This window comes from Sander vitreus, chromosome 1 (assembly GCF_031162955.1).
Source record: "Sander vitreus isolate 19-12246 chromosome 1, sanVit1, whole genome shotgun sequence".
Taxonomy (NCBI): Eukaryota; Metazoa; Chordata; class Actinopteri; order Perciformes; family Percidae; genus Sander; species Sander vitreus.
The window spans coordinates 3,714,029-3,738,863 of NC_135855.1; the positions used below are offsets into that span (position 1 = coordinate 3,714,029).

At 42.2% G+C, this 24,835-nt stretch overlaps 1 protein-coding gene across 1 annotated transcript in view; it reads left to right on the top strand.

Annotated features, from left to right (window-relative positions):
* The window catches only part of LOC144521905 (neural-cadherin), a 340,271-nt gene that overhangs the window by 214,827 nt on the left and 100,609 nt on the right, over positions 1 to 24,835 (top strand). The window contains exon 26 of the mRNA XM_078256568.1: positions 12,813 to 13,090. Within this exon, the coding sequence (XP_078112694.1) occupies positions 12,813 to 13,090 (278 nt within the window). The remainder of the gene's footprint in view (positions 1 to 12,812; positions 13,091 to 24,835) is intronic.

Consider the following 24,835-nt stretch of genomic DNA (forward strand, 5'->3'; position numbering starts at 1 on the left):
ATAAGAGCAGTGTCAAATAGTTTGGACTCATCCTGGACAAGAAACTGATTTTAGAACAACACACTGACATCCGTAAATACTGTGAAAAAAACAATCCATAACCTCCAAGCCTTTTCTCATGCGTCCCACCTTGGGTTATTTTTCAGGACTAGCTTTTTTAACTGATTTCAATGTGTATGCAGGGTTTTCCCTATCTAACAAACACAAAGGTTGGCAGACTTTTGTATTATTGGCTGCCGACTTGGTTGAAAATGGTAACAACGCAAAGTCTTTTTTTATGCCTTTTATCGGCAACTGCCTGAGTGTCTGGGGAACTGGCTGATGGTAGGCAGTGGCATTTGAGGGCTGGCTGGCGTAGCAGGAGGTGATGGCTGACCAGAAGAATCACTTAGGCTGAGAGCAGGGGAACACTGGAACAGTGGTTGGACTGCTGGGCACGCCGGAAATTGCATACAGGAAAAACTCCAATTAGACCAGAAATCCAAAAATACATGAACAAAAATACTACAAAACTTGTAGTGTCACGCACACTAGGAAAACTCAGGTTAGTTACTATAAAACACAAGCGCAAAGAGCCACTGAACTATGCCGACTGTATCGGTATAATCTGGCAAAGGAGTCGCGTCCTGACCAGGCTGTTATGGGTGGAATGATTACAAGATGAATGCCAGGTGCGCCTTGTTACAGAGACCCAGCTCAGGCAGCCACGGCCTCTGCTGCACACACACACTGCCAGGGAGAGAAACAGAAAAACCCACCAAACACAGAATCCCAAGACATCAAAAACAAACACCACCATGACAATAGGATACCGAACCCCAGTAGCCAGAAATTCTAGTTTCATTTGTTTATCCAATCCAAAATGTAATAAAGCTTTGATGGGGGGGTACTGCAGCAGCAAAAGGCATATCTATCTCTATTAGTATCGAACATTTTCAAACAATAACCAACCCTAGAATTAAACACAGTTGTTTGCCACTCATGTCTGAAATTTTGCAATAGGTTGGCATTTCATTTCCAGAATTAAAATGAAGGTAATGGCTGAAGATAAAAGGCAGAGAACAGAGGAGGACACAGAGATGTGACAGACTATTTAGGCTACTTTAACGTTTTTAGACTACGACAGTTTAATACACTGTCAATGTCTCCTCTGGTCCAACACTTTCTTAATAAGCCAGCCAGATGAGACAGTTCAGCAGGAAAATAAATGTCAATCTGAGACTCAAACCAGAAAAGAGTGAGTTATATACGAGTTACTGAAATAGTGAGGAAAAAGCCTGCCTAATAAATAAAAATTAACTCCAAATTCCAGTTTTTGTTCTTTTTTATATTGAACAGTCAGCACAGGAAAAGTGTCTTTGACCCAGCATGGTCCAAAAGCCATAGCTGGCTTATGAACACGCCTAATGGGATGTTGTGTACTCAGAAAGCACAATCCCTCACGCCAAGTTCTTTTCATAAAGCAGCCACTCTAAAGGTGCACGCAGAAACTGTGTACACCACGCATGCTACACACTTTTTCCAGCCTTTTCGTGCGTGTATATGTCTTCTAGATGGATAACAAGGTATCTGCTCATCTAATTCAACATAAAGAAGGAAACCTGTCTAACCTGCTTCCACAACAGTGTTTGCTTGTTATAGTGGGCAATGCAGCAACAACATTCTTGGTTCCCACTTGGGTTTCTCCTTTGATCGTTCCTGCCTGAAAACAGCTCTCCGTTGCAGTCCAGGCCAGTGGACACAACATGAACACAAAAACATCAGAAGTATGTATTATTCAACATTGTTGCTCATTTGTCCTGAAAACTTTCTCAACACAGCCAAGTCAGCATTTCAACGGTCTGAGAGACATTTTCAACCACATCATGTCTCATTAAAGAGCAAGCAATGTACAGTAGCAGTCAAAGGTTTGGACACACTTTACACATTTACTTGAATGAGAAAAGTGTGGAAGAATGGCAGGCTGCCTTAAGTGAGTGACATCAGTGCCCGTGTGGTCGCGCAAGGAGAGCGAGCGGTAACGGAGAGTAGCTTATGAGTGCCGCTGTGAGGAAGAGAGAGAGGAAAAAGAGATAGCAAAGATGACGTAAACTGAGTTAAAAGTGAACAATAAAACAACAAGCTAGAGCTTCTCAAGACACGGTGGCTTTATCTATTGTCAATACTGCCGGTAAAGTGAATAGCGTTACCCCCGAAAAAATATTGGCTTAAAACTTACAACATGTTGCAGCCCGAGTGCAGCTGAGCAGACAGAGAGCAGAGGGGGCGCCTCGGCAGTCCACTAACTTGTTGCTCTCTCTACCAATATAAGCCGCTCTGTTTTAGGCTACGAAACGTGCATGCAGGCTGAAATTCAACGGTGCCGTTTTATCCGGATAAAGCTATAAACAGAAGGAAACTCCGTTAGCTGCTAGGCTAATGTGCAATGGTAAACACTGCAGCTGTAACGTTAATGTGTCTATCTCAGCTGAGAAAGGAGAAATGACATTTCTCCGATACAAGACATTACACAGGTACTCTCGCATATATGCCTAATAGTCAACACGAATGGAATGTTATTATGTGTCATGGAACATTGCGCTCCCCAACTCGCGAAAGGTCGGATTTGCTCCATCTTTTGATAAGTTTTGTTTAGAAAACCGTGAATCCATGTAAGACACAATGTCATCAGACACAATCCATGTCATTAGACACAACGTGCATACATGTGCAGGCCAGTGTTTCTTTGCGGTGATGACGGTGACGAGCTCAGACCCGCGGTAGGCGTCACATGACTGCGGTATTGCGGTAATGCGGTAACCGTCCCAGCCCTAATCTTTACCAAACCTCTTCTGTAACGGATGCTTTTATGTTTTGATTGGCATATTTTGTAAGTGCGGTGTTGTGTGCTTGGAGCCTATTTCCTTGTAATGGTGATATCAGTGGAAGCAGTGCAGCTTCATTTACACCTGGTATTGACTTTGATTGTCAGGCCAGGGCCTTTCTGTGGAGAGTTTTAATTTTGCCCACATGTTCACATGGGTTTTGTCAAGGTCCTCTGGTTTCCTCACGTAGTCCAAAGACCTGCAGGTTTGGGAAACTGAAGATGTGTATGGTGGGATACTTTACCACTATACCTGTGTAGTCTGTTGAGCATTTCTTTTTGTTAGCCATGAGATCTGCCATCCTGAGTGGAGATTCACCACTGCAATATACAAGTCATCTGCGACTCCGACAATCATCTCTTGAAGGCGGTCTCCCGCTTCCCAGGAGGTGCACAGGAAGTGTCATGTCCTTATGTGGGAATTTGCGGGGCGTTTTCTTATGCTAATGAGGAACAATTGACACGCACTTTCAATTACGAAGACGTGGGATTCATCAATCCTAAGAACACAGGTGCAAACAATTCTGCTGTTTAAGAACATGTCATGAATCCGACGTAGAATTTTCTTAAGGACTTTCTTAAGAACATATTTAAGAGAAAACTTAGGAAGATATTGGTGAATGAGGCCCATTGAAACCCCTTCATCCAGGCCTTTTCCATATATGGTGTCAAATTTTAAATGCTTCCACACATAGCATGTTAGATTGTGCGGTCTCATGATTAACTGGGCAGTGGGGTATGCAATTGACCAGACAGATTATAGAACTCTCCCTGCTGAAGTACAATGCACAGCCTGCCATGGTTAAACACTGAATTTCCCGTATTAACTCTTGCAGTCAAGGGATACATCTGGGGAAAAATCTGGGGATTGGCCTACAGTGTTTACTTGAATCACACCAAACAGCTATATATGAATGTGGTATTGGAAAATGAAGAACAAAAAATATGACTGCATTTAAATAGTCTGGTTAGTTTGAATACATAAGAGTGATACAGAAATAGCCAAAGGTCATATTTCAGATTAGTATTTAGCTAAAACACGGCTACCTTGTCTAAAACCCTAAGCCATAATGGTTTTAAATGGAAGTTTAGATGGCTGATCCATGTGCCAAACGCCTCCACCCCCTTTGAGTTGAGTTGATGACCACCTCATCAACTCAACTCAGCCAAAGAAACAGCTTGTATGGTTTGTCTGGACGGGCCACCTGTAGTGGACATATTTTACTTCTTATTAGTGTCAGTGATGATATGGGTCTCCACAGATCATCCTTCACCTAAAATAAACGGACAAAACATTTCTGTTATTTAGGACACGGGGAAATGAGGTCAGATTTTGACCATTGTCTTGGACAGTTTTATCTGGGCCAATCCAGGTAAAAAAAAACTGTTATTTCTCCTTTATTCATAGTCCATGAGTGTGGAACATCCTTAAATCCCATCCAATTTGACTCTAACAGAAATGCCCAGTGTGGATAATGCCTATAATACTTTGGCTGTTGCAGTCGAAGGAAGCAAAAAAAACCAACACTTACTGTGCTCTTTTAAATGCAAGCAAACCTTGCTTGCGTTTAAAAGAGCATAAAGTATAAAGTAGATCCTCCTATATCCTCTTTTAGTTATAACTTGTTTTAATAAATTACATTTCACCCGCTAGAGAGGGCAGGCTAAGCAAAATTGAAAACATAAAAAAGGATACCAACATTATATAGACAAGAGTTAGTAAAAATCAAACGATTCACTTCATCACACTGAAGCTACCTGGCCGCTGGCTTCAGTCAGACCTCATTTCACGTTTCAAAAGTCTGAATGGGAGAAGGAGATGTGTGTGTGTGTGTGTGTGTGTGTGTGTGTGTGTGTGTGTGTGTGTGTGTGTGTGTGTGTGTGTGTGTAAGAGAGAGAGAGTAAGAGAGGGAGAGAGTTAACCAAAGAAAGTTTAATTGAATGCATTTTACCAGCAGGGAGAGAAAGAGAGAGCTGACCAATGTCCTCAGAGGAAAAAGGGTGTGGGTGTGTGTGTGTGTGTGTGTGTGTGTGTGTGTGTGTGTGTGTGTGTTTGTGTGTTTGTGTGCGTGTTTGGGTGTTAGGGGGAGAACAGTGCAAATCCAGAGTCCAGTCATGGCCATGGTGGTCAGTTCAGGTCAATCACCGCACTCAATCTTTTTCCTCTCTCTTACCTCCATTCCTGGGTACCATCTCTTTGTTTCATGTGGCTTTTGTCGAGGAAGAAAGGAGGCGAAAGTTTAGAGATGTGGAGAAAAGCAAGTATATGATTACATTTTTAGGATAAGAAAAGCATGACCACAGAGAGAACCAGAAAGGGAGATGTGAGATGTGAAGCATGGCAATGGAGAGGATGAACGAGAAATGAAGCTATAGAGGAGGGGGGGCTGGTGGATGGGACAGAAAGAGGAAGAGTGGAATAAGGGGGGATGGGGTGCTGAAGAGGAAGCAGCACTTATTATTAATGTTCTCAAATCCCCAGTAATGCCTCAGAAGTAGGAGATTAAAAAAATAAATTATCTGCATTTCCATTGTCTATTTTTCTCCCTGCTCTACCTCAATAGTGGGAGTTATCCGTCTGTGTTTTGACTTTTAATGATACTACACAGGTTTTCCACTTTAAAGAAATCGTTGGTATGGCGCTCAGATACCAAGGTTCATTTTATTATAATATTAATGTGGCCCTGAAGGCAATGGAGAGGATTGGGAAAGCTTCTCAGTGCTTTGGAATAATACTCCAAGGAACACAATGCCCCGCTGGTCCTTTATTGCTTGCTCTACATACTCTTCGGCCTTTGAAAGATCAAATGTATGCTTTCTGTACATTTCCTCAACATTTGGGAGACTATATACAAAAGATCGGGCATGCTGATTAATGTTCAGCCATGTAGGCTTTGGGGGTTAAGAAACACATGTATATGTACTATATGCAGAGAGACATGTATTTACACATTATATTTGATAAATACAAATCCCTCTTCATTATTTTTAGCAGCCCTCCTATGATGTGTATGCTAGTTTAAAGGCTACCCAAATGATGGTCGACCTTCAGATTTTTCAGAAGTACTCTCAACCATCCACACTAATTCTGACTTTATTATGAGGTTATTTTAACTTGCATATGGACAATCAATCAATGTGACTCTTTTGCTTTGGGAATCATCTGTTGAACTATGTGCATGTCACTCAGCCTACTAATACAAGAGGCCACATGTTAGACCTTATATAACCCATGGCCTGTCTGTCAATATCTCTTCAATTGTGGATGTCTTTTATTAGGCATCGCTAATAATCATGATTTTATTTTACTGTAAATGTTTCTTTACTATACTATATATTCCAGAACAAACCGTCAGGAAGCTCTATCTTACAACTGAAGTGAGTGCACTTTTTTTTTTTATCTGTAAATGTATCTGTAAATTAAGGTCAACCCTTGACACACTGGCTCCACTAAAACAGAAAAAGATGACTTCTAATCCAACACCTCCCTGGAGAAATGAAGGAAAATTAAATAATTAAAGAGAAAATGTCAAACCGCAGAAAGAAGATGAAGAAATAATAAATGAATGGTCAATTATCAAATGTTCCATGAACAACTGACTATTTACAACAAGGCAATTACACATGCAAGACAAGCAGACTTCTCAAAACTGACAACCAACAACCGGAATAACCCCAAAATCCTCTTTTTAACCATTGCCCATTTAATTAGTCTAGCAGTATGTTTTCCCAACTCCAAATGTGAAAAAAATTGCAGTCCACTTCAGAGATAAAATACACACTAATAGATTGAATAGATAGAAATATACTTAATAAACTCTGTTTTATGTGAGGAAACACTGAATAAATGCGTCCTGGTTGATGCTAAGATAATTGGTAAAGTTATTTTCTAATTAAAACCAGCAAGCTGCTTTTTAGATCCAATTCCCACATCCAAATGTTTATGGATTTTTTGTGGGAGAGTTTCTTAACATTGTTAACTGTTCTTTTCAAGTGGGTGTTTTCCCCACTGCTCTAAAGACAGCCATAGTAAAACCTCTTCTGAAGCATAACAATTTAGATGCATTTGTTCTAACTACAGACTTCCGGCTGATTGGCCCCTCTGGTTCTGTTTTTAATGTTTTAAATCATATCCTAACAATAGAGAATGTTTTGTATGTATGGATGAATGTTCATCTAAAATATATAAAATTAATTGTGGTGTTCCCCAGGGTTCAATTTTAGATCCCACACAATTTAACTTTAACAAACTGCCACTTGAAAACGTTATGGATGGCAGGGCATTTTTTACAGCTCACCATGGACAAAACTGAAGTCTTGGTTATTGCTACTGAAGCTCAGAGAGAAACTCAATGCAAAACTGCAAGCACTGGCATTAAACCCATTGTCGACAAGTTAAAAACATAGGAGTTATCTTTGATTCGGACCTTAGTTTTAAACATCACATTAGAAACATGACTGAGAATGCATTTAATTATCTTGAGAACATTGCCAGAGTGCGCCCATTTTTCCCTCAAGCCATTACAGAGACATTAATACACACCTTTATTAACTGCAGGATTGAATATTGTAATGCTCTACTTTCCCTAACAAGAATAAAGCTTGATTTAAATTACTGCAAAACGCAGCTGCACGTGTGTTGACTAGGACCAGAAAGAGAACACACATTGCACCAACTTTAAATTCTCTGCGCTGGCTTCCCGTTTGCTTGAAAATATTAAGGTCCTTTTCGATGTATTTATCTGTCTATTTATTTATTTATGTTTTACTAAATGGTGTATTTTGGTATTTACCAAGTTGGAGTTTTTATGCATTTCTAATCTGGCCTCTGTTGTTTCCTCACTATAAATTGATGAGATTTATGATGGCGTTTCCTCAGCTCCTGTTTTTATTTTTAGTGAATGCTGTCATTATTAAGTGTTTCATTATTACAAAGCCATTTATCACTTTGTGTGGATTCTGTGAAGCACTTTGTGTTACATTTCATATGCATGAAAAGTAGTAAGGTCTGATAGAATGAGTGATATAATCTACAGAAGAAAGACACAATGCAGAGCACATTCCCACCTGAAAAGAAGTACAAGAATGAAAGAAACACAAATGTGCTCTCCTGTCAATAATTAAAATGTCTTATTAGCATTCCAAACTAACAAAGAAATGAATCATGAAGCATGAATAAAGCCCTATTTTGGGTGCTATTGAACCGGATGAGACCGATCTAGGGGTGTCCCTGATTAAGAATTTACATTGTGGAATCTGCTTGGTCAAGTCTTGCCTTTAGTTTTGTTCGTATCGGTTGTTTGCTTTTTTCATTAATCCCACGGCGTTTAAGCTTTATCTATAATAGCAATAGAAACAACAAAATGATTACACATGAGATACATGTGACTATCGCTTAGCTGATGTTTTAGAATGGACAGTGATGTTTTTTTGTGTGGAGCTAAAAAGACAGACAGAACGCATCAGTTAGATCGGTTTCTCTTTGTCCGCTTGCTTTTCGTGGTTGAAAACTTTTGGCACCAAATTTTATTCCTTCAATCCACATATCGAAAAGAAGTGAAAGGCAGACAGAGAGAGAGAGAGAGAGAGAGAGAGAGAGAGAGAGACCCCGTTTGTGGCCGCTAGCTGTTTTTACGTGCTTCCCCCTGCTTATTTAAAAATAATTGTTAATAAATTTAAAGTATATTTGAGTATTCAGCGCTCTAATAGTACATTCTTATGTGAGTGCTCTGATTAATAAGTAGAATTGATAAAAATAAACAAAGTGAAAAGTGAGCGAAACAAAAGAAAAATCTAAATCACATCAATATTTGGTGTTACTACCCTTTGCCTTCAAACCAGCATCAATTCTTATAGGTACTTGCACAAAGTCAGGGATTTTGTAGGATTGTAGTCAGGTGTATGATCAACCAGTTATAGTATATAGGTAGTTATACTGCATCAGCAAGGTCTCTCCCAGACAAATATTTCAAAGCAGACTGGTGTTTCAAGATGTGCTGTTCAAGCTCTTTTGAAAAAGCACAAAGAAACGGGCAACGTTGAGGATCGTAGACGCAGTGGACGGCCAAGGAAACTTAGTGCAGCAGATGAAAAACACAACAGGCTTATTTCCCTTTGAAATGGGGAGATGTCCAGCACTGCCATCAGCTCAGAACTAGCAGAAACCAGTGGGACCCAGGTACACCCATCTACTTTCCGGAGAAGTCTGGCCAGAAGTGGTCTTCATGGAAGAGTTGCAGCCAAAAAGCCATACCGCCGACATAGAAACAAGGCCAAGCGACTCAACTATGCACGAAACCATAGGAAATGGGATGCAGAACAATGGCAGCAGGTGCTCTGGACTGATGAGTCAACATTTGAAATTTTTGGCTGTAGCAGAAGGCAGGTTGTTTGCCGAAGGGCTGGAGAGCGGTACAATAATGAGTGTCTGCAGGCAACAGTGAAGCATGGTGGAGGTTCCTTGCAACTTTGCTGCATTTCTGCAAATGGAGTTGGAGATTTAGTCAGGATTAATGGTGTCCTCAATGCTGAGAAATACAGGCAGCCATTATGCAATACCATCAGGGAGGCGTTTGATTGGCCCCAAATTTATTCGTCAGCAGGACAACGACCCCAAACATACAGCCAAGGTCATTAAGAACTATCTTCAGAGTAAAGAAGAACAAGAGGTCCTGGAAGTGATGGCATGGCCCCCACAGAGCCCTGATCTCAGCATCATCGAGTCTGTTTGGGATAACATGAAGAGACAGAAGGATTTGAGGAAGCCTACATCCACAGAAGATGTGTGGTTAGTTCTCCAAGATGTTTAGATCAACCTACCTGCCGAGTTCCTTCAAAAACTTTGTGCAAGTGCACCTAGAAGAATTGATGCTGTCTTGAAGGCAAAGGGTTTGATTTCGATTTCTCTTCTGTTCATTCACTGCATTTTGTTAATTGATGAAAATAAACTATTAACATTTCCATTTTTTAAAGATTTCTTAGTTTATAGCATGTTTTCATACCTGCCTAAAACTTTTGCACAGTTCTGTGTGTGTGTGTGTGTATATATATATATATATATATATATATATATATATATATATATGTATATATATATATATATGGAATAGTCGACCATATAGTTGATATGTGGAACAGTCGACCATTTGGAGTCACCCCCAGACTAATGTAGTCATTTTTCTGTATATTTGATTGAGTGGCAAACCAAAATCAAAAGTTATTTTTAGGTGAATATCTTAGCTGTCCACCTACTGTTTTTTAACCACCTGACACCCAGCACAATGCTGACACCTCTCCCTCCTGTCTGTACTCCCTATGTCTCCTGCCTCCCTAATCATCCCCCCTTCTCCACTTCCCCTCCGTACCTCCTCCTCCTCCCTCTGCAGACAGTTCTGCACTGCATGAGTGTGTCTCATTGGCTTTTAAATGTCAATGATTTGAAGGATCCATTATCCTGTGCTGGGAAGGAGACTGCACCGATGTGCAATCACGTTGTATAAAAAAAGGGAATAGGAAATAAAGGCAGGCAAAGGTGTAAAAGATTATGCTTCAGTCAGCCACAGTCAGTTCAAATGGATCAGTTACAATATATTCCAATGCTGATACTGTATGTATTCATGATAAAAAGAAAGTAGAAAAAACTTGCAAAGAAACTTCTCCTGGAGCATAATTCACCTCTAAACTTTCCATTTGCGTGTTATTTGCAGTGTATCTCCTTACTTTATTATGGCTAAATGGTACACTTTACACACCAGATGCCCTCATATTTTATCAAAGTGGCTTTCTGTCTTTTAAGTATAATTTTATGAGCAGATGTGCGGGTTAAAACATATCCACACAACATTGTTACACAAACTCTTTAAAGGCTAAGACTAGCAATATTTTCTTTTTTATGTTACTCTCTCAGCTTTCTAAAGCTCCGACACAACTCCCTCCACATGTAATTGAATCTGCACTGGCTGCACATACTCCCAGAAACATTACAGCCAAGGGAAACCAATGAATAGAAGTATTTGTGTCCAAATTGACTATTAAGTGGATGCAGTAATGACACAAGTAGGTTAAATGAAAGCTTGTGATTTTGAATGGGAAAAAAAAACCACCACTACTTATCTTTCCAACTGTTCAGTGTTTAAAGCTCAACTGATATGAGACGTCAGTCACCAATAACAATGATCCATTAAACACAACCTGTATCAAAGTCACAGCTACTGCAACACAGGCCATTTGGTGGAATAACTGGATTATATGTGAACTGCATGGTTAGTGAGTGCAATCCAGTCACACCGAATGTCCAATCAGTCCAGAACATTGAGCATGAAGTGACCCTCTTTCGGTTCACCAAGATTCACATTTAGTGGGTATGTACTTGTATTTGTGTGTGAGAGTGTGTCAATGTGTGTATATGCCCCTGTGCATGCCTACACTCTGAGTGCATGCATGTGTATGTAAACTCCGTAAAATCTCTTGACCAGAGTCACTCTAACTAGCCAAGGACAGCACAACCAATGTGGAACCAAATGCAAAACACTATACTGTAATACATTCACATTGAATCTGCACTTTCCACATTCTGGTGTTTATCTGTGTGTCAGTGTGTATGCACATGTATTTATTGGTCTGTGTAAACTAGATTAGCCAGACATTATTACATACGCATACATTTACATTTAATATCTTATATTATGGATCATTGAGTCAGTTCCTCACATGTCAGTTCCTAGACTGGGTTTTGCTGTGTTTCTTTTGCAAATGTATTTAGGTTGTAAAGTGGTAATTACATGGATAAACTATTAATTTGTTTCAGTACATCATTATCACTGTATTTCACAGAAAAACTACATTAAGTTTTTTAATTGGGATATGTTTAGTCTCCAAATGTTTATGTCAGTGAGTATAGATAAAGACATGAAATGTAAAGACTCATATAAGGACACACAACCACAATATACCTCAAACATTATAGCAATGAATGCAGGAAGATCCCTTTAATGTTAAAGCTGGATTGGTGTTGTTTCATTTTCTCCAAAAAGTTTGGTGATTTCTAGCCGGCATGGCAAAAAAGCTTAAGATCACTCATATGTTCCACATGTTGGGCCCGGTCTGCCAGCTGTTAAATATTCCTTGATTTTTAATCAAAGTATGTTAAAAGATTATTGGGATGCATTTGAACATATCAAGAGCCTTCCTCCCATCTGGTGCTCTCTGTAGCTAGTTAACTTTTTGTTTCAAATGACATTTTAAATGATAAAAAAGAAAGTTAAATGAAATATTTGAATTCACTTGCCCTCCACTGCAGAGACCCAGAAATATTACCAGGCTATGGTGCTTCTGGTCTGTGTCCGTTGAATGAACACCGTTGGTAGTGTTTGTGGGTGTGAAGCTGCTGGGGTATAGTTGTCTGCTTCCCTAGCACCACCTACTGATAGTTATAATAGCCTGTGCAAAAGGAAATACACTCTGCTGTAGTTCTTATAGTCTGATGCAGGGCTGTCGCGATAACTGAAATATTGCAATACCGCGCTATTGACAAGCCAGCGGCAAGGGGATGGCAAGCAACCTCCACAACCACTATGTTCATGCTTTATCTTTTTTATGAGGATAGACCCTTCTGATATTACGCTTTAATGCGTGTGTATTCAATGTTAAATACATTCATAATGAAGACAAGAGTTAGGAGTGTAATTTTTCCACCAGGGTTGGAAATTAGCACTCACAACCGATCATTGTGTATGCATTTGATCAACCAATTACCCACAGTGGCGGAAAACAAAGGGGGCGTGCCATTTAATGTGCATTTGGCAGGTGGACTGGTGCTGATGTCATGCCCAGGAAACTATTACAGTGCCTGGAGTGGTTGGAACTATAAAAGTACTACTACATTTTTACATTGTGTTTCACCAGTATACTGTCAATATCTGGTTTCTTTTCCTGGTTTTTCTCCATCCAGCTCCAGTCATTCCTTCAGGTCAGCGTGTCCCAAGTTCGGGTAGACGAGTGTCCCAGCTCAGAGTGTGCCGGGGCCGGTGGCTGCACCAACGTTTTGAATGTGCGGGACACACCCACAGTCGTGGATTGTGGGACTATGAGTCTTGTATCTGTGACAGTGGAATCCACAGCTGTGTGCTCCTGCCCAGGTAGAGAGCAGTCCCATCAGCCCTGCACCGCATACCCCAGAAACCCCTGCTTCAATGGTGGCGTGTGTGTGGACACTCAGCATGGCTACAGGTAAGTTATAAATGAATGCCATACCCAAAAACAGAGCCTGAGGGGGCAGAGTTTAGTAGCAAGCCATCACTTGTTCTAATAACAACATATTGCTCTTGTTATTCCAGTTACATCATGATAGTTAACAATTACAAAATGTTGATGCCTGCATGCCATGAGGTAGCAGAGCCTGTAAGAATTAGTGCAGATGAAAACAGTTTGGTTTACTTTTTAATCCTCCTGTCACATTGACTTTATCACGGCATTAAAAACAATAACCTAGGTGCTATCAATGCTATTTAGTCATTTACAGGACAGAGTGAGCTTAGATATGACTGAAGCAGGAATTGCCAAAAAGTAAAAAAATATGAATACATAAATAAAAATGATGCAATTTTCAGATAGTATTTACTTGTAAATGTGCAGGAGGTATCCCAGTGGATTGATTTGGCTGAAAATGTAGATATGTGTAAACACAATGTGTTGAGTTTATTTAACCCCTATTTTTCACCGGGCTCGTCTGCTCTGCGTTCCCGGGGCGCTGCAAACCCCCCGCGAGTCAGACAGCTGGGCAGGAAGCAAAACAGCGTGAATATCATGTCAGATTCATTTTGGAAGTTGAAAAACATAATAGACACCAGAGATCCTTTTTCTAAGGACAATGCCAGCAATTAAAAGGTATGGAGTTTAGTTGCAGTAATGCTTGGAGTGGAAGGTAGATACAAGCTTAATAAACACGTGATTGTTCTGTAGTAGTACTTATTAGTAGTAGTAATCTGCGAGTCGGGCAGCAAGACGCTCTGCTTCTGAGACGCTCCCGGTGTGGTATGGCGCGTCACATAGGACAGAACAAAACACTGACGCAGCCAGAACACAGCACAGACGCTGTGAAAAATCAGGCCTTCCTTTATCAGTCTCACTTTGCGTTAGTCTTTTATAGAAAAAAATGTGGAATGCAATATTTTTTTCCTTCAAAAAAAAAAAATCACTGAAATGATTTGAGCTTTTATTTCTCACTGAATCCCAAAGTGTGAATGTGATCAGTGTGAGCTGAGAAAATAGCAGTAATGAGCTGGTGATGGAAGAATCACAGAGAGTGTAAAGGGTAATTCTGGACATGATTGTACACTAGAATGGCGATCTCTCTCTCTCTCTCTCTCTCTCTCTCTAGGAGAATAATTTAACAGGATATTCTTTTTTATCATGTTGCTGTAGATTCTCTCCTTCTGTTTCTCTCTTTGTTTCTCTCACTGGATTTGTTCTTTGTTGTTGCCTGGCTATGGAGGTTAAAATATGAGATAATGTATTTTAACCTTTGTCTTTCTCCTGCTGTCTGAAAGTTGAAGCCTCATTATGAGGGTATGAAGCCAGTGGGTCCATTGGGTCTCACTTCTGAAAAACTGTGCTACACAGATTGTAGTACTCTTTAGTTATTTCAGTACATATATTTAGCATCAATAAATCACCATCATTGTCACTGTCTGTATTTAGTTGAAAAAAATACATTTTCAAATGCCAAAGCCTCAAGTAGTATAGCTTAGTACCTGAGCTTATTGTTGGCAGTTTTCTGTACTGTAGCAGAACTCACCTACATGAAGACGTAATGATTTAAAGGTCTCATGTATGAAACAGGATGTTGGGTTGATCGGTCTGACTCATCTACTGTGAACTGCTGAGATACAGTAACGCCCCTCCGGCTGAAAGTTTCAGTCGGCTTTGATTTCTGTTGTTGTCAATGTTATCAGATGATTAGTGGTAATTCTGTGCTTTGGATTATGATCGATCGATAATTGTCAAAACTCATACCTGTACTATAATGTTTGACATTCAACATACAACTATTTTAATAATGGCTTACAAAAAATATAGGGCTGTACTATTCCCCCATATGAACAGAGCAGCAACGATGACGTAGAAGCAAATGCCACGTTGTACACGACAAGGTGGAGCAGGGGAGGAGAGGTGGGTAGCAAAAAGCGAGCAGCAAGCATTTGGAGCAAACTAAAGCAGCAGTAGAAACAAGCGAAAGTAGCAGCATTTAGGAGCAGCTAAGACAGCAAGCAGAAGGACCAAACTGAATCAGCTTAAGTAGCACTGTCTTGTGGCCCTGTCTTAACGATCTAAGCGCAGGTGCGTTTAGGGCACATACTAATACACTTTTGCTAGTTTAACGGCGGAAAAAGGGTCCATGCGCCAGCGTATGGTTCAAAAGGGTTGTACTTAGTGTCTTCATTAATCATAGGTGTGTTTTGGGCGTACACATCGGCACATCGAGATGAGTTGAGGTTGGAATGCTCCCTCGTAGTTCATCAAGATCAGTAAACATCTTGTAGTGCTAGTTTTATTCCAACTTTTTCGTTCTGCCAGACATGAAGAATTCACAGTGCTGCAGCTTAGCTGGTCCACTACCTGGCCTCCAGATTTAAGAAGCTGTACAATGTGGGACGAACTGGTTGGTTATGTAGGAAAGAAGTATGAGACAGTTATCAGTAGGGCTGCAACTAACCATTATTTTTAATGTTGATTAATCGGCTGATAATTTTCTAAACAAATCAATTAGTTGTTTGGTCTATAAAATGTTTTTTTCCAAAGCCCAACATTAGGGATGCACCAAATCCAGGATTTTAGGATCCAGAATCTTAACCAGTGGATTCGGTATTCGGCCAAACCCCAAACATATGGATTTGGTGTATCCCTACCCAAGATGACGTCCTCAAATGTCTTGTTTTGTATGTAATTTAATTGTTGACAACTAATCAATTAATTGATTAATCTTTGGAGCTCTAGTAATAAGGTTCCAGTTTGGCTGATGCTGTTAATGTCCCAACTGCAAAGAAGACAAAGACAATGAGTACACATTCAATGCTATTGAGACTTAACTCAACAAGTCATTCATTTCCAGTTAGTAATGCTAGTATATTTTAAGAGGAGAACAAGGGAGAAGATGGAAGTGAAGCGAGTAATCAGGAAAAAAACACTAGGAAATTAAGGGAGTGAATGTAACCTCAAAGAGACTGCGAGGAAGAGAGTAACTGTGTGTAACTGTGTGTGTTCATGCTGTGTTTAGTTAAGAAGCAAATTCTCTCTCAAATGATGTCGGTGATTAAAAAATGTGAAGGGAATGAACACATCAAAATAAACAACCTATCCAGTGTCACTAAAGGAAAGTTTTATTTAATAGTATGGCAGCAAATGTTCCAGTAATCCTATTACTGCTGAGCTCTTAATTTGAACTCCCAGGTCTTTCCACACTTATTTTGCTCATTACCGGCAGAGTATGTTGGTTTTCACTGGTGTGTTGGCAACTGTCATGAGGTGAATAAAATGAATTTGCAATTAGTATTTGTATTCATGCCGAAGGGAATTCTTGAACCTTGTTACAGTTGTTAACAGCTGCTACAGCTAAACATCACTGAAACAATTTCAAATTTGAATTAGTGAGTGCTGGAAGCGTTGGCAGCGCCAGCTACAGTATGAGGCAAGAAGGACATAGTTCAACCAAGCATGTTTGAGGCAGTACATGTAAATGTTTACTCACCCCTATAGGACCGTACCAAGTGTAACTTGTTTCCTAGTAACTGAGACCAGACTCGGGACCCAACTCAGTCTGAATAGGTCCGAGTGGACTCACTATCAGGTCTTATCATATAGTGTGTCGGGTATCCTTCCATCCATCCATCTTCATCCGCTTATCCGGGGTCGGGTCGCGGGGGTAGCAGCTCCAGCAGGGGACCCCAAACTTCCCTTTCCCGGGCCACATTAACCGGCTCCGACTGGGGGATCCCGAGGCATTCCCAGGCCAGGTTAGAGATATAATCCCTCCACCTAGTCCTGGGTCTCCCCCGAGGCCTCCTCCCAGCTGGACGTGCCTGGAACACCTCCCTAGGGAGGCGCCCAGGGGGCATCCTTACCAGATGCCCGAACCACCTCAACTGGCTCCTTTCGACGCAAAGGAGCAGCGGCTCTACTCCGAGCTCCTCACGGATAACTGAGCTTCTCACCCTATCTCTAAGGGAGACGCCAGCTACCCTCCTGAGGAAACCCATTTCGGCCGCTTGTACCCTGGATCTTGTTCTTTCGGTCATGACCCAGCCTTCATAACCATAGGTGAGGGTAGGAACAAAACTGACCGGTAGATTGAGAGCTTTGCCTTCTGGCTCAGCTCTCTTTTCGTCACAACGGTGCGATAAATTGAATGTAATACCGCACCTGCTGTGCCGATTCTCCGACCAATCTCCCGCTCCATTGTCCCCTCACTGCGAACAAGACCCCAAGGTACTTGAACTCCTTCACTTGGGGTAAGGGACTCATTCCCTACCTGGAGAAGGCACTCCATCGGTTTCCTGCTGAGAACCATGGCCTCCGATTTAGAGGTGCTGATCCTCATCCCAGCCGCTTCACACTCGGCTGCGAAACCGATCCAGTGAGTGCTGAAGGTCACAGGCCGATGATGCCATCAGGACCACATCATCTGCAAAAGCAGCGATGAGATCCCCAGCCCACCGAACTGCAACCCCTCTCCACCCCGACTACGCCGATATCCTGTCCATAAATACTACAAACAGGATTGGTGACAAAGCGCAGCCCTGGCGGAGGCCAACTCTCACCTGAAACGAAAGTCCGACTTACTGCCGAGAACCCGGACACAGCTTTCGCTTTGGTCGTACAGAGATTGGATGGCCCTGAGAAGGGACCCTCACCCCTGTACTCCCGCAGCACCTCCCACAGTATCTCCCGGGGCACCCGGTCATACGCCTTCTCCAGATCCACAAAACACATGTAGACTGGTTAAGCATACTCCCAGGCTCCCTCCAGGATCCTTGCAGAGTAAAGATCTGGTCCGTTGTTCCACGACCAGGACGGAATCCGCATTGTTCCTCTTCAACCTGAGATTCGACTATCGACCGAACCCCTCCTTTCCAGCACCTTGGAGTAGACTTTACCGGGAGGCTGAGAAGTGTGATACCCTGTAATTGGCACACACCTCTGGTCCCCCTTTTTAAAAAGGGGAACCACCACCCCGGTCTGCCACTCCTTAGGCACCGTCCCCAGACTTCCACGCAATGTTGAAGAGGCGTGTCAACCAAGACAACCCCTCCACACCCAGAGCTTTAAGCATTTCTGGACGGATCTCATCAATTCCTGGGGCTTTGCCACTGTGGAGTTGTTTAACTACCTCAGCAACCTCCACCAGGGAAATTGATGCCAATCCCCCTCATCCTCCAGCTCTGCCTCTACCATAGAGGGCGATTAGTCGGATTTAGGAGTTCCCTCAAAGTGCTCCTTCCACCGCCTCTATTACCTCCTCAGTTGAGGTCAACAGCGTCCCATCCTTACTGTACACAGCTTGGATGGTTCTCCGCTTCCCCTCCTGAGGTGGCGAACGGTTTTCCAGAAGCACCTTGGTGCCGACCGAAAGTCCTTCTCCATGTCTTCTCCGAACTTCTCCCACACACGCTGCTTTGCCTCTTTCACGGCAGAGGCTGCAGCCCTTCCGGCCCTTCGGTACCTTGCAACTGCCTCTGGAGTCGTCTGGGATAACATATCCCGGAAAGACTCCTTCTTCAGTCGGACGGCTTCCCTGACCACCGGTGTCCACCACGGTGTTCGTGGGTTACCGCCCCTTGAGGCGCCTAAGACCCTAAGACCACAGCTCCTCACCGCAGCTTCAGCAATGGAAACTTTGAACATTGTCCACTCGGGTTCAATGCCCCCAGCCTCCACAGGGATGCACGAAAAGTTCCGCCGGAGGTGTGAGTTGAAAGTCTGTCGGACAGGGGCCTCCTCCAGACGTTCCCAATTTACCCGCACTACCCGTTTGGGCTCACCAGGTCTGTCTAGAGTCTTCCCCCAACCCCTGACCCAACTCACCACCAGATGGTGATCGGTTGACAGCTCCGCCCCTCTCTTCACCCGAGTGTCCAAAACATACGGCCTCAGATCAGATGAAACGATTATAAAATCGATCATTGACCTTTGGCCTAGGGTGCTCTGGTACCAAGTACACTTATGAGCATCCCTATGTTCGAACATGGTGTTTGTTATAGACAATCCATGACTAGCACAGAAGTCCAACAACAAACAACCACTCTGGTTTAGATCAGGGAGGCCGTTCCTCCCAATCATGCCTCTCCATGTGTCTCCATCATTACCCACGTGCGCGTTGAAGTCCCCCAGCAGAACTATGGAGTCCCCGACTGGAGCCCCATGCAGGACTCCACTCAAGGTCTCCAAGAAGGCCGAATACTCCGAACAGTCAGAGTTTTCCCCCCCACAACCCGCAGGCGTAGGGAGGCGACCCTCTCGTCCACCGGGTTAAACTCCAACGTAGCGGCGCTCAGCCGGGGGCTTGTGAGTATCCCCACACCCGCCCGGCGCCTCACACCCTGGGCAACTCCGGAGAAGAAAAGAGTCCAACCCCTATCCAGGAGTATGGTTCCAGAACCAAGACTGTGCGTAGAGGTAAGCCCCACCAGATCTAACCGGTAGCGCTCCACCTCCCGCACAAGTTCCGGCTCCTTCCCCCACAGAAAGGTGACATTCCACGTCCCCAGAGCCAGCCTCTGCTGTCGAGGCCCCTGACCTTCACTGCCACCCATGTGGCAGTGCACCCGACCCCAGCGGTTCCTCCCACAGGTGGTGGGCCCATGGGATGGAGAGATGTCCGCTACGTAGCTTTTTCGGGCTCCGTGGCAAACCCGGCCACCAGACGCTCGCTGACGAGCCCTCCATCTGGGCCTGGCTCCAGACGGGGGCCCCGGGCTTCCTCCGGGCAGGGTCACTTCATCCCTTCCTCGATTTTTCATAGGATTTTTGAACCATTCTTTGTCTGGCCCCTCACCTGAGACCACTTTACCTTGGGAGACCCTACCAGGAGCACAAAGCTCCAGACAACACAGCCCTCAGGTTCATAGGGACACACACACTTCTCCACCACGATAAGGTGATGGTTCCCGGAGAGTGTGTCGGGTAAAAAAATTATATTTTTTGAGGTGAGATGGTGAGTGTGTAGTGTGGGAACTTGATTGTTAGGACATGTACTGCTACTCTTTTTCATTATGGCTGCTTCTTAACTGGTGTGGCATCATGCTGCTGCCAGTGTTAATGTTCCCTTTATGTTTGGGTCTGTTCTGTTCAACCACATTTTGGATGGAGTCTCTTTTTACTCTGGTCTGTTTTGAAAAGGGTCTTTTCTTTTTATTTAAGCATGTGAAGTTTGGTTATGTTTTCCACATGTCTTGTTTAAGATCAGGCCCACAACTTTTCCTGAAGCCCTCTGAAGTATGAATGTTATTTGTAGGAGATGGGTGCACTGAATCATTGTGAGAGTTAGAGTGGAATGAAAGTGTAAAAAAGAGGGGCAACATGACATAACCACGAAACACAAGGCTTCATTAAAAGAGATGGGTGCTGAAAACATTTCAGCTTTTCTTTGCAGGCTTATGTTCAGCTATTTCATTTTGGGCTCAATCTTCTCTCAGTGTGTAAGATAGGTAGTAACACCAAGGATTTTTTAATACAGCAAGGATGTGTCAAGATTTACTATTACATTTACTATTCACATGACCTTCCATAAACCTTTTCAGACATACACTTCCTGAATATCCTGCCTTTACATTCTTGGATTCGTAGAATGTTGAGGAAAACAACTTGGGGTCTTTTAATTTATTCTGTAAAAAAAAAAAAAATGAAAAACCCTTATTAGCGCCAAGCACCTGATGCCCAAGTATGAATGTCTCCCTTGCCTCAAGCAACAATTTAACACTTGAATGGCTGTTGCATTCATCCTTTAAAACAGATGTATTATTGTAGCTTAATAAAGAAATATGCAGACTTTAGCATGAATAGCTATTGAAGATAGACAAACTATTTAAAAATGGAACTTGGAGTTTACTTTGCAGCTTTGACTAGTTGACAGAGACGCCATACAGAGACGGCAGCACAATGTCAAGCTGTGTGTGTGTGTGTGTGTGTGTGTGTGTGTGTATGTCTGTGTGTCTGTGTGTCCTATATAAAAACACATGTTTAAATTTAACATTAACTGCCAGGGGACTATGCTCAGATTTTGTAGCATTTGGTTTCATAGCATTTAGTTTACAAGGCATCGGTGGATGCAAATATCAGTGGTGTTTAGGTCCTGACAGGGTTTACCTGCCTGGCCTTTCTACTGTTATGGGGGTCTGACTTGCAGATGAAAATATTAGTAGTCTCATACAACTCTTGCTGGCTTCTGTGTTTCTAAGTTATAAATAGAAACAAACTTTTTCACAACCTCCTACTAGATGAAAAATCTAGCATGTTAGCTGTCACATCCTGCCAGTTCTTGTTTTGAATTCACGGCAAACTGAAGGAGAATGTCTTCATTACCATAACTCACTCTGTAAACAGGGCCAAAGTGGGGTGAGAGCATTTCTACAAATCCTTTTAACTACAAACATGATGATGAAATATGTTCTTTGGTGCTTCTAGTGGTAGATGACACATGGTGATGAACCTGTTTAACTTTGTGTAATTTAGCCTGGTGTTCTGTGGATCCTCAGGCTGGCATATTTAATGGTGGAAGTGAAAGGCTCTTTGCAAGCAATTAATATGAGGACATAAGCTTTTATCAGTCTCATTGCGGAATGCTTGAATGTTATGATGAAATTAAGAGCCAATTCTCACACTGTCGCTTGGTCAAGAATAGAGCTGAAATCATTTAAACACTATGATGTTTGAACTGCAACACAGATGACAAAATCATCAACTTTGATGTTGTCTTGTTAGCTTTTTTCAGAAGTGCAGCTTCTGTTTATTGATGTCACGCGACATCTTTTGCAGGGTAAGACCAAGTGGCTAGAAAACCTGGCTAACACTAATCGCTATATCTACACAAACACACAAGGCTAGTGAGTTTAGCTGATGAGATATGAGAGAGGTGATTGATGGCAGGTGTGCTGGTTGAGCTAGCAGTGAGAGCCACACAAACACCACAGATGGGAGACAGGAGACACTGGGGAAGTGGGAAAAACACTGACAATTAAGGAATCCCCAAACCATCCAATAGTTGTCAAGACATCAGAATCAGATAGAGAAACAGAAAAGCCACGATTGCCAACCTCATTGTGACACTAGAGGAAAAATTAAGGAAAAGTCGGGGGATCACTAGTCACGCATTGCCAGAACTTCCTCCACAGCACTCAGGGATATGAGAAAGACGTGCTTTGGTTTATTTATTGGCATTTCTTTAAACCAATCACAATCGTCTTGAGCAATTGTGCCACTGAAAACTAGCCTTGGGAGGGAACTTGTTTTGGTGGGACATGTACGTTTAAAAGTTGTTTGTCGTGCAACAGAAAACTCAGATTGGACAGATAGTCTAGCTAGCTGTCTGGATTTCCCCTGCAGAGATCTGAGGAGCAGTTAACCATAGTCCTCAGAAATCGGCCGGAGGTTAGAATTACAACACAAAGAAAGAGGAAGGTAACGGACATCCGGCCTAAATGAGGGACATCCGGCAGAATTTCCGGCGGAAATCCCATTAATGAAACGTTGATATAGACTAGGGGATCACCAACGTCTTCAGGATACTTTGTCCGGGAACTATGAATTTCTAAACAAAAATGTGTCCCAGTCCATCCTGTTGATTTTGAGATATTTCCCTGGCTATGTGGAAACTTTGACCTGCTGGTGGGACTAGATGAAAAGAAAAAAAACTAAGTCAAGGCCTTCACGGTTCATCCTCTGGGCACCATGGATATTTTGACTAAATTCCATGGCAATTCATCAACAGTTGTCAAGACATTTAACTAAAAAACTAAAAATGTCAACGTCCTGGTGATGCTTCATAAAAAATCAGGAGATCACTAAAGTTAGGAGGATTCATCCTCTGGGGACCATAACTGTCTGCACAAAAAATGATGTTAATCCATCCAGTTGTTGTTTTATCAGCATGCTGCTTCAGCTATGGCTAAAAATGTATCTAGCCATTTAAGCAAATGTATCCATTTTGTGGCTGATGTAGGCCAAATTAGGTGAAACTAAAACAAAATGACACCAAATGTATCACTATTTGTGCAATAGTTACTGTTTGAACATACAAAGTGGAATTGTCAGCCTGGAAGGAGGCAAGATGCCACTTATTAATGGGTCTCAATAGCACATAGACAGTCGGTTCAGCAACTGTAAATATGCCAGTCTTGAAGTCCAACTGAAATGACAAAAGACTCCGTCTTATAGTCAGACACCATTGTTATGAACAGTGTGATCTCAAACATTAAGTGACTCATATTTTCATGGGCACGGAGAATGAACAGATTTGCGCTAATAACTAACTTTAGCACAGAGTGCAACTTGCTGGTGAGTTTTTAAACTACTAAACGTGCTACAGCTGAGTGGCTAATTAGCTATTTAGACTGACAAATTATGTAAGCACTCCTTTTGGTTTGTTAGCTTGTTCAGCAAGCCAAGGTGCAACACAAGACACGCCCACGCTTCAGGATAGGAAGGAGACGTCAAAGGTGATGCAGGTTACAAGTGAAAGTCTGTTTCTGTGTTGTGTTGCTGTTATCTGGCTGTGAGTCAGTGTCACTGTTAGAAAATGATATAGTGGTGACAGGTACCTCTTTGTGCAAGTAAGTCTAAAATTAAATGATTTAATTATCTGTATCTATGTTGACATTATGGTATTCTCACTGGTATATGCATGGTGCCATATGTCATAGTGTCATAGTGCTCTGTCATGAAACCAAATATAGTACGACTTTCTCCATTGTGGGTGTGGTGGAATTTCCAGCTCAGGATCTCATCCTATGTAAGTTGACACAGTGGTACCCCAGGTGTCATTCAGGTCAGTGTCCAACATAACCTCATAACCTGTCTCAGCCAGAGGAGTAGTTCCACTCTATCTCCATATAAGGTGGGAGACCTAACAGCTGAGTTTAAATACTAGGGGTGTGGGCACCTGGGTAGCTCACCTGGTAGAGCAGGTGCCTATGTATAGAGGTTTACTCCTCGACACAGCGGCCGCAGGTTCAACTCTGCCCTGTGGCTCTTTGCTGCATGTCATTCCCCCTCTCTCTCTCTCTCTCTCTCTCCCCTTTCATGTCTTCAGCTGTCCTATATAAATAAAGGCCTAAAATGCCCCAAAAAATAATAATACTAGGGGTGTAAGAAAAAATCTATACACTTGAGTATTGTGATATTTTATATACTATATCGATTTTCAAAAATGCAATATGTTTTTTTTTTTTTTTAAGTTTACGTGCAAAAATATTCATGTAAGACAGTGGTTCACGTTTATGTTGTGTTTAAACCCCCTACCGCTAGATTGCTATGCTGAGACACACCACTAGTGTCCTTGCCTGGCAGTGCCTGACTTTTTGCTAGAAGCTAACAATGTAGCTATGGCTGAACTTTGGTCTACTTCCGCATATAAACATTAGCTCACTAAGAAGCTGTGAACCACAAACTGGCAGTTTGATTTTCTGTGTACTGAATTGTTTACCTAAAGTAAACTTCTTTGACTTTCATGAACATCATGTCTTTTTTAAAATATTAGTTTTTCTAAAATTATACTTTTAAAAAATCCCAATATATCGCCTTACGCACAGTATCGAAATATGTAACCCATGTATCGTGATGCGTATCTATACACAGCCCTATTAAATACAGCTACAGGAAGACAGGAACTTCAGAGAGTTGGGATGGTACTACACTGTACTGTTTAATCCTAACTTCTTCTCGGCCGAGATTTCCTTAAATGGTTCTCTGTAAATCATCTAAGTC